We start from the raw sequence: 14,397 nt of genomic DNA, 5'->3' as shown, positions 1-14,397 counted from the left end.
AGCTGATATGTCTCACTTATCAACAACTGGAAGACTGAAGTGTTCATTCCACTCTCAAAGCCCAGGCCTGAAAATGGCACCCTCCAAATATGAGTCCTAAAAAGTTCCTGCAGAATCACTCCTAGGCCAGGCTGTCAGGCAGATTGAGCACGAGTGCCACCTGGAGACCCAGCGTTCAACTACAGGCACTGGGGCTGGCATGAACTTTGCAGCTTTCAGTTCCTGGGCATCTGGGCTCCACTTAGTCTACTGCCTGCTGTGCTGAGACCCCTACCAACCAGAGGGTTAGCCAGAACTGTATCCTCTCCTCAGATCACAGAAGACACACTTGCCCAGTGCTCATTTGTCTGTCTTCTAATCTTTGGTGCTCTGACTTTATATACACACCAGCCACTACTTGCCAGGGCTCCATCAGTTAGCATGAGGGAGGCTAACATAACCCTTTCTAATCAGAGTGTGAAATAGCCAAGCCAGGACACCTTCCTTTCCCATGTGCCACGAAGGCACAGATGTGTCTGTCCTCAGGAAGCTTCCAGGGAGAGACCTGCTGCAGAATATGGCCTCTCAGTCCGTGGTAGTCCTCCCTCACAAAGGGATTCCTCCAGCAGTAGCCTCACATTCTGATCATTTAACAAACAATTGGGCTTCTGAATGCTTCCCACTGAGGCAGGCATTCACCCTGTAGTTGTTGTGGTGAGGAGAGAGGGAACCCTGGGAAGGAGTCCGAAAATGGCAGAGGTTTGGTGGCAGCGGTTATTTTGCTCACTGCTCTGCACTCTGTATTAAGTGGCTACAAACCACATGGACAAAGTGACTTGTTGGGTCACACTGCAGTTACCCCCATGGTCAGGTGAGGAACACTGCTTGTGTCCAGGACCTTATGCTTCTGCTAGTATACATTTTCACATATACATTCCTCAGTGCACACATGGCACACACACTGCCTTAACATGGCAGTCAGTAAATAGCTGTCTTCTTGAGAAAAGGGGAGGGGGCTGCCATCCTCCAAGTACCCAGGCTAGCCTCCAATACTCCTATACTCTTTCTTCTTTTTTGTTTTCTATAGTAAACAACAGTTCTCTTTTAATGTCAAAAGGGAATATAATCATTTAAATGTATTCTTCAAAGCTAAATGAGCCCATTTTGAGTACTCTTTGCTGTAGTTAGTGATTTTGACATACTCAACGCTGTACATTAATGATGCAACTTTTACAGGTAGGAATGTAGCCGGCTTGATCTTCCTAGCATTGTTGCATGTGATATTTACTTGAATTTGCTCAAACTTAATAGCATTACAGTTGGTAATCTAATTACACACCTTCCTAACACACTTTCTAACATTTTCAAGAGCTTTCAGAAGAGGAACCTAACTAAATATCCAAACACTACAATTTATTCCTTCTCAGCTTCCTGCTTTTCTTTCCTTTATCATTTATGTATTCATTCTATGTGTTTTTCACATCAGGTATCTTGATCCCATTCATTCCCTGTCCCTTCACATCTGCCCTCCATCCCTGCACTCCCCTACCCCCTGCAACAGAATGAAATTCAAGAGAAAAAAATGAAAACAATTAAAAAGGGGGGATTAAAAATCTCATCATGGAAGCTGCATTGTGACCCATCAAGTCATGCCATATACCCCTTTGTCCATATATCTCTACTTGGAAGTGTTCATTGCAATTTCCATATGGTGAATGGGGACAGCTCTCCCATGATTACAATTTCAGGGCTGGCTTACCTACACCTGTACTAAGTTGTTCTGCCCTGGCAGGGTGCAGGGCCTATTCTCTTGAGTGCTGCAGCTGGCGGGGGTCAGAAATGGCTCTCCCACTCTTATGATCACTCTTATGGCCAGCTCTCCCATCTGTCTCAGGCATTTCTTTCTACTTTCTAATGCTCTTGAAGCTGTCTCAAGTAAATGAGGAATCCAAAGGCCCTGTTTCACAGTCCACCCAGGCCCCAACACACACACACACACACACACACACACACACACACACACACACACACACACACACACACCAAAAAGGTTCAGTCAGATAAAAAAAATAACTACAATTAACTCCAACCATCTTGCCCAGCTTCCAGAACAACCCGTGGAGCTGGAATGAGAGTTGGTGGCCTGAGCATCTTTATGTCTTTGTAGGCTCACTGCTACTACATCACTGTGAGGAGCTTTAAGGAAGCTGTGGAGAAACTAGACAACGAACCAGCAATTCAGCAGGTGCTCCAACGCCTCTGTGACCTCTATGCCTTACATGGTATTCTGACTAACTCAGGTGACTTTCTTCATGATGGCTTCCTGTCTGGGGCCCAGGTGGACATGGCTAGAACAGCCTTTCTTGACCTGCTTCCCTTGATCCGGTGAGTGGCTGGGACTTGAAACCATGTTAGACCTTGGTGTACGGGTTGCTTGTCACTCTAAGACAGTGTAAACTTGGGATCTGGACAGGCTAGTACCCAGCACAATTATACCAACAGAAAGCATTAGGGCTTAATGAAAGAAGCATTAGAGGAATTAGGAGAAAATTAGAAATTAAAGCGCTAAAGAGTAAATTAGCTACCTCAGTTGAACTCTTCAACATTGGCAAGGAGCAGTGAGTGTCTAAGGAATGTGAATAAAATCAAGGCTCCTATTTATGGGCAGGCATTGTCAATAATAATTTTAATCATAACCAGTGTTTAATAAGTATTTTGTGCTAGAAGCTTTTATATGTATCATTTTAATCCATACAGCCTTTGACCTGGATTTCATCATCCTGTTCCACTGAGAAAGCTTAGGTTTATGAGAGTGAACTTTTGTACCTTTGCTTGTTTAGGCAGAGAAGGAATTGGGAGCATTCAGAGCTTCTGGCCACTGAGCATGTGCTCTTTACCTGTGTGGTAAGGTGCCTGGGAATTTATTATTATGTACACACTATGCATATCTAGGTCTTTGTTGACTGTGCCTTACCAAGTTTAATAAATTTATTTTATGCCAGGCAGTGGTGGCACCCAGCACTCAGGAGGAAGAGGCATGCAGATCTCTGTGAGTTTCGAGGCCAGCCTGGTCTATAGAGTGAATTCCAGGACAGCTAGGGCTGTTACACAGAGAAACACTGGCTCAAAAAAACTATATATATAAAGTAATTTTATATATATAATTTTATTTATATATATAATTACTCCCTTACATCCTTTCATGTACTGATTTGTAAAGCAATAATACATATACTTTTAAAATGTAGAGTTGATCCTATACAATTTAGAGTCACGAATACTAGTGACATCCTGTTATTTTATACATAAAGTAAATATTGCTTTAAGAACACATTAATGGGCTGGAGAGAAGGCTCAGAAGTTAAGAACACTGGCTGCTCTTCCAGAAGTCCTGAGTTCAATTCCCAGAAACTACATGGTGGCTCACAACCATCTATAATGAGATCTGCTGCCTCTTCTGGCCTGCAGACATACATGCAGGCAGAATAATGTATACATAATAAATAAATAAATATAAAAAAAGAACACATCAAAAGCAAAGTCTGTTCTGACCAGGTAACTAGAAGAAACAGGTGTTAAAATACTATGAATTATTTACTAATATGAAATAAAACAAAAAAGGAATAATTTGAGAACACAACATTTTTGAAACCTTGCTGGGCAAAAAATATGATGTCTATTATGTCTATTATGTGTGGAGGGAAGTGACTTTTCCCTGGGACCTCCAATAGTTCTCAATAACAGTAAAAAGATTTTAAATGTGTATAGGTTTGCATAAGAGGTTAAAAAAGTTCAATCAAATGCTTTTTGTTTCTAAAATTCAGTATTAACAAGCCCCTGTGGCTATAAATCAGCACCTGACAGATAGCTAGTTGCTAGTAAATGTTTGTTCAATTAAACCACTAAATATGGAGCCAGAGAGATGCCTTGTGGGTCAAAGAGCTCCCCACCAAGCCTGACAATCTGAGTTTGATCCTACATGGTGGAAGGCTAGTACAAGCTTCCAGTAAGCCATCCTCTGATCTCCAAACACAAACCATGGCATCCCCACCAAAGTAAATAAGTAATAATACAAGCAAAAATGGTCAAAACTATACCTAATACAATTATACCAGGTCTGAAACTTACCTTAATGTAGGAGGATCCAGTTTGGGACTTCTAAGGGTATAATTAGTACTCACAGTTCAAGCACAAGTTGGCCTATATTTCTGAAATGATTAGCATTTTTAAAACACTTGAAAAAAAAAAAAACCACTTGGGCCTGGCTGGTGATGATCAGAAATGAAAGAGATACAAAACACCCCACAAGCATGGTGTGTGTGTATGTGCATATGTGTGTGTTTTAATCTGCATTCTGCTTTTCTAAGTGCTTGCCTTGGCTCCAGAGACACAAACTGCCAACACACACCTCGAAACTATAAATTGATTTACTTACATTGAGTCCTAAGTTTCCTTTCTTGCTGCAGGGTAATTTATTCGTGAAACCCCAAGCTCTTATCAGTTCAGCATAACATTCTCTTCCTGGATTAGCCACTATCTCCCTCAGAGTTCAGGGATGACAAATCAAGGATAGGATGATTCTGAGAGACACCAAAGCCAGCTCTCAGTGTGAGGCCAATGAACTGAGCTGGCTGTCTTAGTACCTTAAGTGGTGCTTGAAACCTCCACTGAGGGACTTCTGAGTAAAGATAGCAGACTAAACATACACACTCATTTCTGAAGCCCTTCTAAAACATCAGTATAAATATCAAATCTATATTTGTTTCGAGACAGAGTCTCATGTGGCCCTGGCTTTGAACTTGCTATACATCCAAGGATAGCCTTCAACTTCTGATTGTCCTGCCCCCCATTTTCCCAGTGTTGGGATTATCAGCATTAGCCAACACACCCAGTTTTCATACAGTACTGCAGTTTGAACGGGGGCTTTGTGCATGCTGGGCAAGCATTCTATCAACTGAGGGGCCACACCCTTAGTCCTTAAAACATTAAATATGTAAAGGTATCAACCCACAAAGAGGAGGATATAAAAACATGACATTTGAAGGACATGTGGACACTACTGACAGGCAGACAGGTTCAGCAGAGAACTCAGGACAGTGCTGGGACTGGCAGTTGGGTAAAGGTGAGATGACAGAATGTACCACACTCCCAGTTTCCTCCCTCTTGAACCTGTTCTGCTAAAAGGCAAGGCAGTAGACTAGACAGCACAGCTAAGGACAAGACTGTCCTACAAAAATCACTTTGCAGATCCTTCCCAGCACATTTCCCAGTGGTTACTAGAAGGCTGGCAGCCTGTATGACAAGATAGTCTGTATGACAAGATGACAAGATAGTCCTTTAAGCAGCCATGAGATGAGCTAATTTAGCATTTACAATCCATCCATCTCACCCCACAGTGACCCCACTAAAAAGTAATCCCAGGCTTCTGCTTGTGTGCCTAGTTAATACCCCACTATCAGCTAAGATCAGACACTCAGGATCACCATGCACCAGAGGAAAGCCCTTATGTAAAAGATGGAGCCCCAAATAAGCAAGAACAAGACAATTTGAAGGATACAAATAAACCTATAGGGAAAATAAAACTTAGAATAGAAAAGAAAAAAGATTTAAAATCGCCGATATCTCCAAAGAGCAAAGAAGGGGGGGCTGGAGAGATGGCTCAGTGGTTAAGAGCACTGGCTGCTCTTCCAGAGGTCCTGAGTTCAATTCCCAGCACCCACATGGCAGCTCACAGCTGTTTGTAGCTCCAATTCCAGGGGATCTGATACCTTCACACCAATCCACAAAATAAAGTTAAAAATTATTTTTAAGAAAAAGAGCTAAGAAGGTCAAAATACTGCAGCTATGAAGTAAGAAAAATGCCATCATCAGAGAGCAGAAAAAGAGCTCTGAAATTTTAAAATGATAATATAAATGGAACATCAGTGAATGGGTTCGAAGATGGAGTTATGTATGACAACCTCAGGAGAAATCAGAGACAAAGTAATAAAATAATTTTTAAAAAGAAGACCAATCACTAAAATTTTTAAATATATATTTAAAGAAAACCCATATTCTCAGTCTATCATGTGAAAGACAGGTCAAGAAAAAAAAAAAAACTAAAAGGTGGCAAATCATCAATAATATAATTTAAGAAAATTTATGTCAAATCAAAGAGTTTCAGGTTGAAAAGGTCCATAGTGCCTACAAGCAGGAGACAGGCCCCACACACATACAAGCACACATGTGGGAAGAAAAGTATTCAGGGGAGGGAAGGTAAGGATTTCACTGGGGTTGGGGGAAGAAGGGGCATGGAAGTTCAAATGGTCTTGTTTTAGTTTTTGTGTGGTGCTGGGGATCAAAACCATGGCCTTGAACATGCTAGGCAAGTACTCTACCTGAGAGCTATAGCTCCAGACCTCCAAGCATTTAACAGGCCAAAGAAGGCCGTCTAGGAAGGTGACACTGAGAAAATGCCCAAGAGTGCAAGGAAGGGCCTTAGGGGAGTCATGAGGAATCACGTGGCTGCCAGGAGAAAAGGGCCAGACCAGCTGAGCACAAAGAAAAAAGACACGGAGGTAGGAAATGAGAATGCTTGGCTTATCTACCCAGAGGCCAGAAACAAGGCCACAGAAGAGGGAAGCATGGCTGAGGTGGAGGAAGAGACCTAGGTTAGAGAGTATGGGTATGCAGTGACACAGGAGGAATGGGGTATGCAATTGCAGAGACTAAAGATCTGGGCTTTTACTGTGTGAGAGAAAGGGAAGCTTTTGAACACAGCTCAGTTACTATAACCTGAAACAACCTAACCCTGTGTATATTCAGGCCTGAGGGTAGGTACATGTTTTTTGTTTGTTTTGTTTTGGGTGTGTTTGTGTGCACCTGTGGAAACCAGAACACAACCTCAGGTGTCCTTTCTCAAGCACCTTTTTTTTTTTTTTTTTTTTTTTTTTTTGAGACAGTATCTCTCACTGGCCTGGAACTCACAAGCAGGTCAGATAGACTGGCCAGTGAGCCCAGCAGCGATCTGCCTGTCCCTACCTGCTCAGTCTAGGAATACTAGCACCTCATGCTAAGTGGTAGCAAATGCCTTTAATCCCAGCACTCAAGAGGCAGATGGATCTCTGTGATTTCTAGGCCAGCCAGCCCTGTCTATAGAATGAGTTCCAGGACAGGCAGGACTACACACAGAGAAACCCTGTTTCAGAAACAAAACAAAACAAAACAAAATAAAAAACCTCAATGTCCAACACAACACTCAGAGCCCCCTTCCCAAATCTTGGGACTCAAACTTAGGTTCTTGAAGTTTATCAGCTGAGCTACCTCCCAGACCCAATATATATATATATATATATCCATCCATTGGTATAACCCACAACCCCCAAACTAATCATTATAAATAAAGTGATAAACAGCAGCGAGGAGATGGGTCTGAAAGCTAATGCAATATCCCAGGTGAGAGATGATCATGGATTGGACCCAGGGTGGAGCACTGATGTGGTGGGAAGTAGGCAAAATTTGGACATGCTTTGAAAATAGAACAGTGTTTGCTGACAATTAGAGATGGCACAAGATAGAAAGAGGAAATCAGACCATTTATCATAAATGGGAAAGCTATAGGAGAGCCAGGGTAGATAAGACAGACAAGATCAGGAGTTTGTTTGGGGATTCAATGCATTTTAAAAGCCTGCTAGAAATCTAAGTACAGAACCAGTAAGCAGGTGACACAGGAGGGATAAATTTGGAAGTCAATGACATGTGGCTGATATTTAAAGCCAGGAGAGAGATGATGTCATTGAGGAGTGAGTGAATAAAAGTATTAGGACCCTCCAAATACAGTAAGGAGATCTGGACAAGAGTTATTTCAGTGAATTGTTGCAGAATCTCCAGAAAGAGCAAGAGAACTGGAGATAAGCAAACAAAATACTCCCAAATTCAGTCCAAAGAGGAGCTGAGATCTAGGGTAGATGAGGAAGGAGGGGAGCCAAGTGCTTGTTTGTTTTAATTTTTTAATATTTTATAAGTGTGCCTCCATACATGTAAATGCACCACACCTGTGCAATGCCTGAGGAGTTACAGACAATTGTGAGCTACCATCTAAGTGCTGTCAGCTAAACTAAGGTCCTCTCCAAGAGCAGCAACCATTATTAAGCACTGAGCCATCTCTCCAGAAACCCCTACCAAGCTTGTCTTAAGAGAAATGATAGCAAGTTTCTATACTTATGGAATGGCCTTAGGGGTTTTGTGACTCTGTACACGAAGGAAAAGTATCCTTCTCCTGTAGGTAAGGGCTGAAAGCATCTAGTGAACCAAGGAATAGGTAGACTGGGGGCAGGGATCGGAGTTGACCCGTGTAAAACAGGGCTGTGTACCATGCTCAGAGAAAGTCCATATGACTTCCACTTGACCAGTGAAATGGGATGCAAAATCACTCTAGCAAGGAAGGGGAGGTGGGTGTTTTACACTTTAAGATGGAAGAGACTGAAAAAAATCATTAGGAGAGTGGGTCGGTGATTGATAAGGGATCATGATTGCTAAGCTGTGGCTCGGCTACCTGAACTCTTAGGATAGCAGTGTAGGCTGGTTTTTCCAGCCACACATTATCACATAGGTGGTGACAGAAAATCAGTGAAAATGAGTGAGCTACACCAGCATAAGAAAAGAAAAAAAAACTGCTGAATATATTTTTAGGGGGAGAATACAATGGACCATGGAACTTCAGTTAACTACAAAGAGAACCAAGACCACCAGGGTCATAAAGGACATTAAACAAGAAGTACAGCTCATAGTTATTGTCAAAACAGGATTAAAGGCCAACAAGATGGCTTGATGGGCAAAGGTACTTGAAACCAAGACTGACAATGTGAGTTCAATCCCTAGGTTGATGATGAAAGCTTGATCTCAAAGACCCACAAGTGGAAGGACTGACTCTTTCATCTTGACCTCTGACCTCCATATGCACTGCACAGTTCTAGACCAGCCAGAACTATACAGCGAGACCCTGTCTCAAAAATAAACAAGAACAAAACAACCAAGGCCAAGTTGATCTACATAGGAAGTTCAGATCAACCAGACCTTAAGCAAGACCTTAAGTCACACAAATATAATTAGGCTTATTATCCAGCCACTTCACATGTTTTGATGCCACACAGTCATCACAATGTCAACACTGAACATTAATTAATCTCATCAAAATTGCAACTATGTTTGGAGGCAGGAAAGCCAAGGGGAGGAAGCATGGACTTGAGCAGATAAAGGTAAAGAGAAAACTGCTCAATCCAACCAAGTGTGTGGAACATGCATGTAATCATGCGTCTGGGGGTGGGGCATTGAGGGCAGTATTGCATGCCAGCCTGGGTTGCATAGAGTTCCAGGCCAGCCTGGACTGCATAGTAAGATTTGTCCCCTTTTTCTCCCCCAAAAGGAATCCTTGCTTTTATAACTGTCAGTGAATAACATTTAAACTGAAGCATCAAGAAGTCGATAACTGGCAAACCAATAAAACAACAACAACAACAACAACAACAACAACAACAACAACAACAAAAAAAAACCCAAAAAACATGGCTGGGCGGTGGTGCACACCTTCGATCCCAACACTTTGGAGGCAGAGGCAGGCCAGTTCAAGGCAGCCTGGTCTACAAGCAAACTCCAGCACAGACTCCAAAGCTATACAGAGAAATCCTGTCTTGAAAAGAAAAATTGCTAGCATTACGCAAAAATATTAGGAGAGATTTGTGTAAATACTAGTTAAAAGACTAACAATGTCTCTAAGGAGAAGAAAATTGGAGTAGAGATGCTAGGTGTACTAGTTGCTTTCTGTTGTTGTAATAAAACACTGACCAAAACCAACTTGGGGGCCGGGCGTTGGTGGTACACACCTTTAATCCCAGCACTCGGGAGGCAGAGGCAGGCGGATCTCTGTGAATTCGAGGCCAGCCTAGTCTCCAGAGCGAGTGCCAGGATAGGCTCCAAAGCTACACAGAGAAACCCTGTCTCGAAAACAAACAAACAAACAAAAACCAACTTGGGGAAGAAAGGGTTTATTTGGTTCTCAGGTTACAGTCAGTCATTGAAGGGAGTCAAGGCAGGAACTCAAGGCAGAATCTGGAAGCAAAAACTGAAGATGAGGCCATGGATGAATGCTGCTTACTGGCTTATTCCCCATGGATTGCTTAGTTGCTTTTTTTGATACAATTCAAGATCACCTTCCTAGAGATAGCACCACCAACAGTGGGCTGAGCTCACCACCAATCATTAAAAAAGAAAATGCTCCAATGATATGTCTACCAGCCAATCTGATGGAGGCAATTCCTCATTAGGGGCTCCCTCTTCCCAAGTGACTCTAGTTGCTGTCAAGCTGATAAAAACTAACCAGCACACTGGGAGATAGGCTGATTTTTTTCATTTTTCCCCAGTGTTGGGAACTGGATCTTGAACTTTATGCACAGTAGGCAAGCCCTGTTTTTTTTTTTTTTTTTAAAAATAAGAAGACTATGATTCTTTATTCTGGGCATATATAACTGATAAAAAGTAAAACCCAGGGGCCAGTGGTGGTGTATGCCTTTAATCCCAGCCCTTGGGAGTCAGAAACAGGATTAGGACTTAGAGACAGGCATGCAGATCTCTGAGTTCGAGGCCAGACTGGTCTACTGATTGAGTTCCAGGACAGCCTCCAAAGCTACAGAGAAACTGTTTCTCGAAAAGCAAACAACAAACAAACAAACAAACAAAAAAGTAAAATAGTAAAATCCAAGGGGCTGGAGAGATGGCTCAGCAGTTAAGAGCACTGATTGCTCTTCAAGAGGACCCAGATTCAATTCCTATCACCCACGTGGCAGCTCACAACTGTCTTTGACTCTTGTTCCAGGTGATCTGGCATCCTCACACAGATATACATTTAAGCAAAACACCAAATGTACATAAAATACAAATAAAGTAAAAAAAAATGGTTTAAAAAATAAAATAAAGACGGGCGTTGGTGGCGCACGCCTTTAATCCCAGCACTCGGGAGGCAGAGGCAGGCGGATCTCTGTGAGTGCGAGGCCACCTGGTCTCCAGAGCGAGTGCCAGGATAGGCTCCAAAGCTACACAGAGAAACCCTGTCTCGAAAAACCAAAAAAATAAAAAATAAAAAAAACCCCAAATAGTAAAGATGAATTATTCAGAGAGCAGATAATGATGCAACTTCTAATTACTTCCTGTAGATCAATTAAATTCCTAAGAGTAAGGTGAGATGCTCACAATCTGTCTCCTCTCTCAGGAAGGATGCGATCTTGTTAACTGATGCTTTTGACTTCACGGATCATTGTTTAAATTCGGCACTCGGCTGTTATGATGGACATGTCTACGAACGTCTGTTTGAGTGGGCTAAGAAGTCACCAGCCAATACAAAGGTAGTTGAGTGCAACTCATTATAAATTATGTAAAAGAGCAGAGAACAAGCAGTAAATATATCTTCATGTTTTCCCATTTTAATCGATTCTGCTTGGGTTGAAAACTGGCACAGAGCATCTGTTTAAAATACTTTCAGAGAGTACAAAAAAGAAACCAGGGGTGCGGTTTGGCAGGAACTGAAATCAGCAAAATGCACAGCTCAGAATGTGATAGGGGCATTAAGAGAAAGGCTCATTTCTAAATCATGGCTTGACATACCCAAAGGCACACACATATAGCAGCAAGCTGACTTTTACATTAACAAAACTAAAATAAATCATAGCAGTGGTAAACCATCTTATTTTCAGCCTTTTTTAGCTCCATTTTATGCAGATAAAAGTGCATAGTCAGAGGTGATAGGAAATTTGAGGTATTGCCAGTTATCCCAGCCTCACTGGGCAAAGTGAAGAACATCAACCGGTACTGTGTTTCTAATTTAGGGAACCCATATTGAAGAGCAGATTTGACACAGATGATCCCAACAAGAGACCCATCTATTTTAGGCACACATGCGAGTTGTTTCACAGTGTTGGGTATAGTAGACTTTATAAACGAATGCTTGTCAGATGGTGAACTTTCTCTTTAGTCCAGCTTCAGAAAGGTATCTTAACAATGACCAACACTTGGGCTTTCACTCACACTTAGCCAGGTATTATTAGACTTGTTCTTGACAGTTTGTATTCTGTCACACATCAGAGCTTAGCTTAACATTATCATCCAATGTCATAACCTCCAGAACAGGTGCCAGACATGCCAGTGTATTTCAGTCAAGGGTCATCCACAAGAAGACATCGTTTTAGGAAATAGGAACAATGTACCTACACATTCACTGCTCCTATGGCTAACCTACTTCTAGTACATTACTTTTCTAATGATGATTGCTGTGTCCTCGCTAATGTTTAAATCCTGGCATAAAAGCAAATCCAGTCTGCTTCCCGTGCCTCAAGAGAGACCTAAGTCCTTTGCTTGGTACTCTGTAGAACCACCACAGCTTTCCCTGTTCACCTGTCAGCAAATGCTGAGACACATAGCTCAGACCTGTTTTATTGGTAGCACAGGAAAATATTCCTAGAAAACTGCCGCAGAAGATTCTGCCTGCTCACATGAAATCACATCCAAAGTGACTCCCTATGGAAGCAAGAAGGAATCATTGGGGGGTCATTCCAAACCAAGAACCCCCATTTTTAGTGTTTGTTTAAGGGTCTTGTGTAGCCCAGGCTGGCCTTAAACTCCTGCCTCCCAAATGCCAGGATTACATGTGTACATCGCCACCCCAGCAAGAATCCTATTCTCTCAATAACTATATTGTAAAAACATGCCAAAGAAATAGTGAGAAGTGTTAAATACAGCTGTTTCATTCATTCAAAGAATATTTATAGTACAATGGTGGTGTATTATTATTGAAGAAACAATGGAGAACAAGGATGTAGACCTGTGTTAACGACCTTATAGGTTTTTCTTTTTTTTTGCTTGTTTTTCTAAGATTTATTTATTACACATACAGTGTTCTGTCTGCATGTATTCCTGCATGCCAGAAGAGGACACCAGGTCTCATTACAGATGTTTGTGAGCCATCATGTGGTGGCTGGGAACTGAACTCAAGATCTCTGGAAGAGCAGCCAGTGCTCTTAATCTCTAAGCCATCTCTCCAGCCCCGAGGACTTTATAGTTTTACTATAAAAGAAAAGGAGATAAGCAAGAATAGTATGGAAGACTAGAGTTTAGCTATGAAGAAAAGAATGCAGACATTGCATTAGACAGTGATGGGAAAGCCTGTTCTGAACAATATACCAATCTGATTCTACTTTCTGGTTCCTTGCTTTGTGGTTCATGTTCAATTTCAAAGAGCCTCAAATAGTGAAGGTTTTCATTTGTATTAAATTCTGAAAACAAAGAATAAGCTGTAGGTTTTTCTTTTTATCAGCCACCTGCGTGCACAGTTTAAAATCTACCTAAGAAATGAGGCCTTTTGGAAAAGTGTTTACTATATGTTCACACAAAATAAGTTTTAAAAATAATTTGAAAAATTAAGAATCTTAGGTAATTGCCATGAGGTGCTGATACACACCTATAATCCCAGCACTTGGGAGGCAGAGAAAGGCATAAATCTCTGTAAATTCAAGGCCATCTTGGTTTACAAAGGCGTTCAATGACAGTCAGGGCAGAGAAACCCTGTCTTGAAAAACAAAACCAAACAAAAAATAGTCTTAGGTAATGTTACTCTTTTAAAGTGAAGTACTTAAATTTTAAAGTGAAGTCATTAACTCTAGAAGTATTCTAATAATATGATTCCTATAAATATAGGAGAACCCTGCATATGAGAAATACATCCGACCCCTGTTACAAAGCTGGAGACCCAAGCTGTGAAAAGCCAACTGTATTCAGGATCAAGAAGCACCATGGTGGTACTATAGCATATACATACAAAGAATTAAAGCTAAAGCAAAGGGTGGAGTGATTAATTCAACTTGCTTAGTAAGTCGGTACATGAATGAATGTTCATCATATTACTCTACTTTTGAGTATATTTGAAATTGCCCTTTGTCCATTTGTGGCATGTATTTGGTTAAATGCTGGAACTTTGCTTTAAATACAGCAAAAGTCAATAAACTCATTAGGTACTACTTGTGTTGTTTATTTATCTAGGGAAAGCTGAGATTGAAAAGTGTGAGTCATGTCAGCAGGCACTGTACCACTGAGCTACCCCTGTGACCCACAAAAATACCTTTAGCATTTACACTCAAGTTTACAAAGACACACATGCAGCCCTTCAAAGGTAACTGGATGTGCTATACTCTAAATAAAATATAAGGGCTCAGAATGCAACATACCATTTTTCAAAAGTTAACTCTTCCACAGTAAAAATTATTTAAGATTTCAGAAAGAAACTGGATTATCTCAATATATCCAAATATAACCAAACTGCATTCTTCATTTTGTTTTCAACTATACAACAGCATAAAACAGTTATGACATAGAATGCAGCTAAATGAGAAGCACTTA

The 14,397-nt window shown here is 41.3% G+C and overlaps 1 protein-coding gene across 1 annotated transcript in view; it reads left to right on the top strand.

The window, feature by feature from the left end:
- Window positions 1-14,007, top strand: part of Acox2 (acyl-CoA oxidase 2) — a 28,822-nt gene extending 14,815 nt beyond the window's left edge. The window contains exons 12-14 of the mRNA XM_035452869.1: window positions 2,147-2,364; window positions 11,222-11,354; window positions 13,699-14,007. Of these exons, the coding sequence (XP_035308760.1) occupies window positions 2,147-2,364; window positions 11,222-11,354; window positions 13,699-13,761 (414 nt within the window). The 3' untranslated portion in view covers window positions 13,762-14,007. The remainder of the gene's footprint in view (window positions 1-2,146; window positions 2,365-11,221; window positions 11,355-13,698) is intronic.
- Window positions 14,008-14,397: the final 390 nt, after the last annotated feature.

The sequence above is a fragment of the Cricetulus griseus genome (assembly GCF_003668045.3).
Source record: "Cricetulus griseus strain 17A/GY chromosome 1 unlocalized genomic scaffold, alternate assembly CriGri-PICRH-1.0 chr1_1, whole genome shotgun sequence".
In the NCBI taxonomy this organism is placed as follows: domain Eukaryota; kingdom Metazoa; phylum Chordata; class Mammalia; order Rodentia; family Cricetidae; genus Cricetulus; species Cricetulus griseus.
The sequence above is the reverse complement of the archived record's forward strand: the minus strand, read 5'-3'. Positions and strand labels throughout refer to the sequence as shown.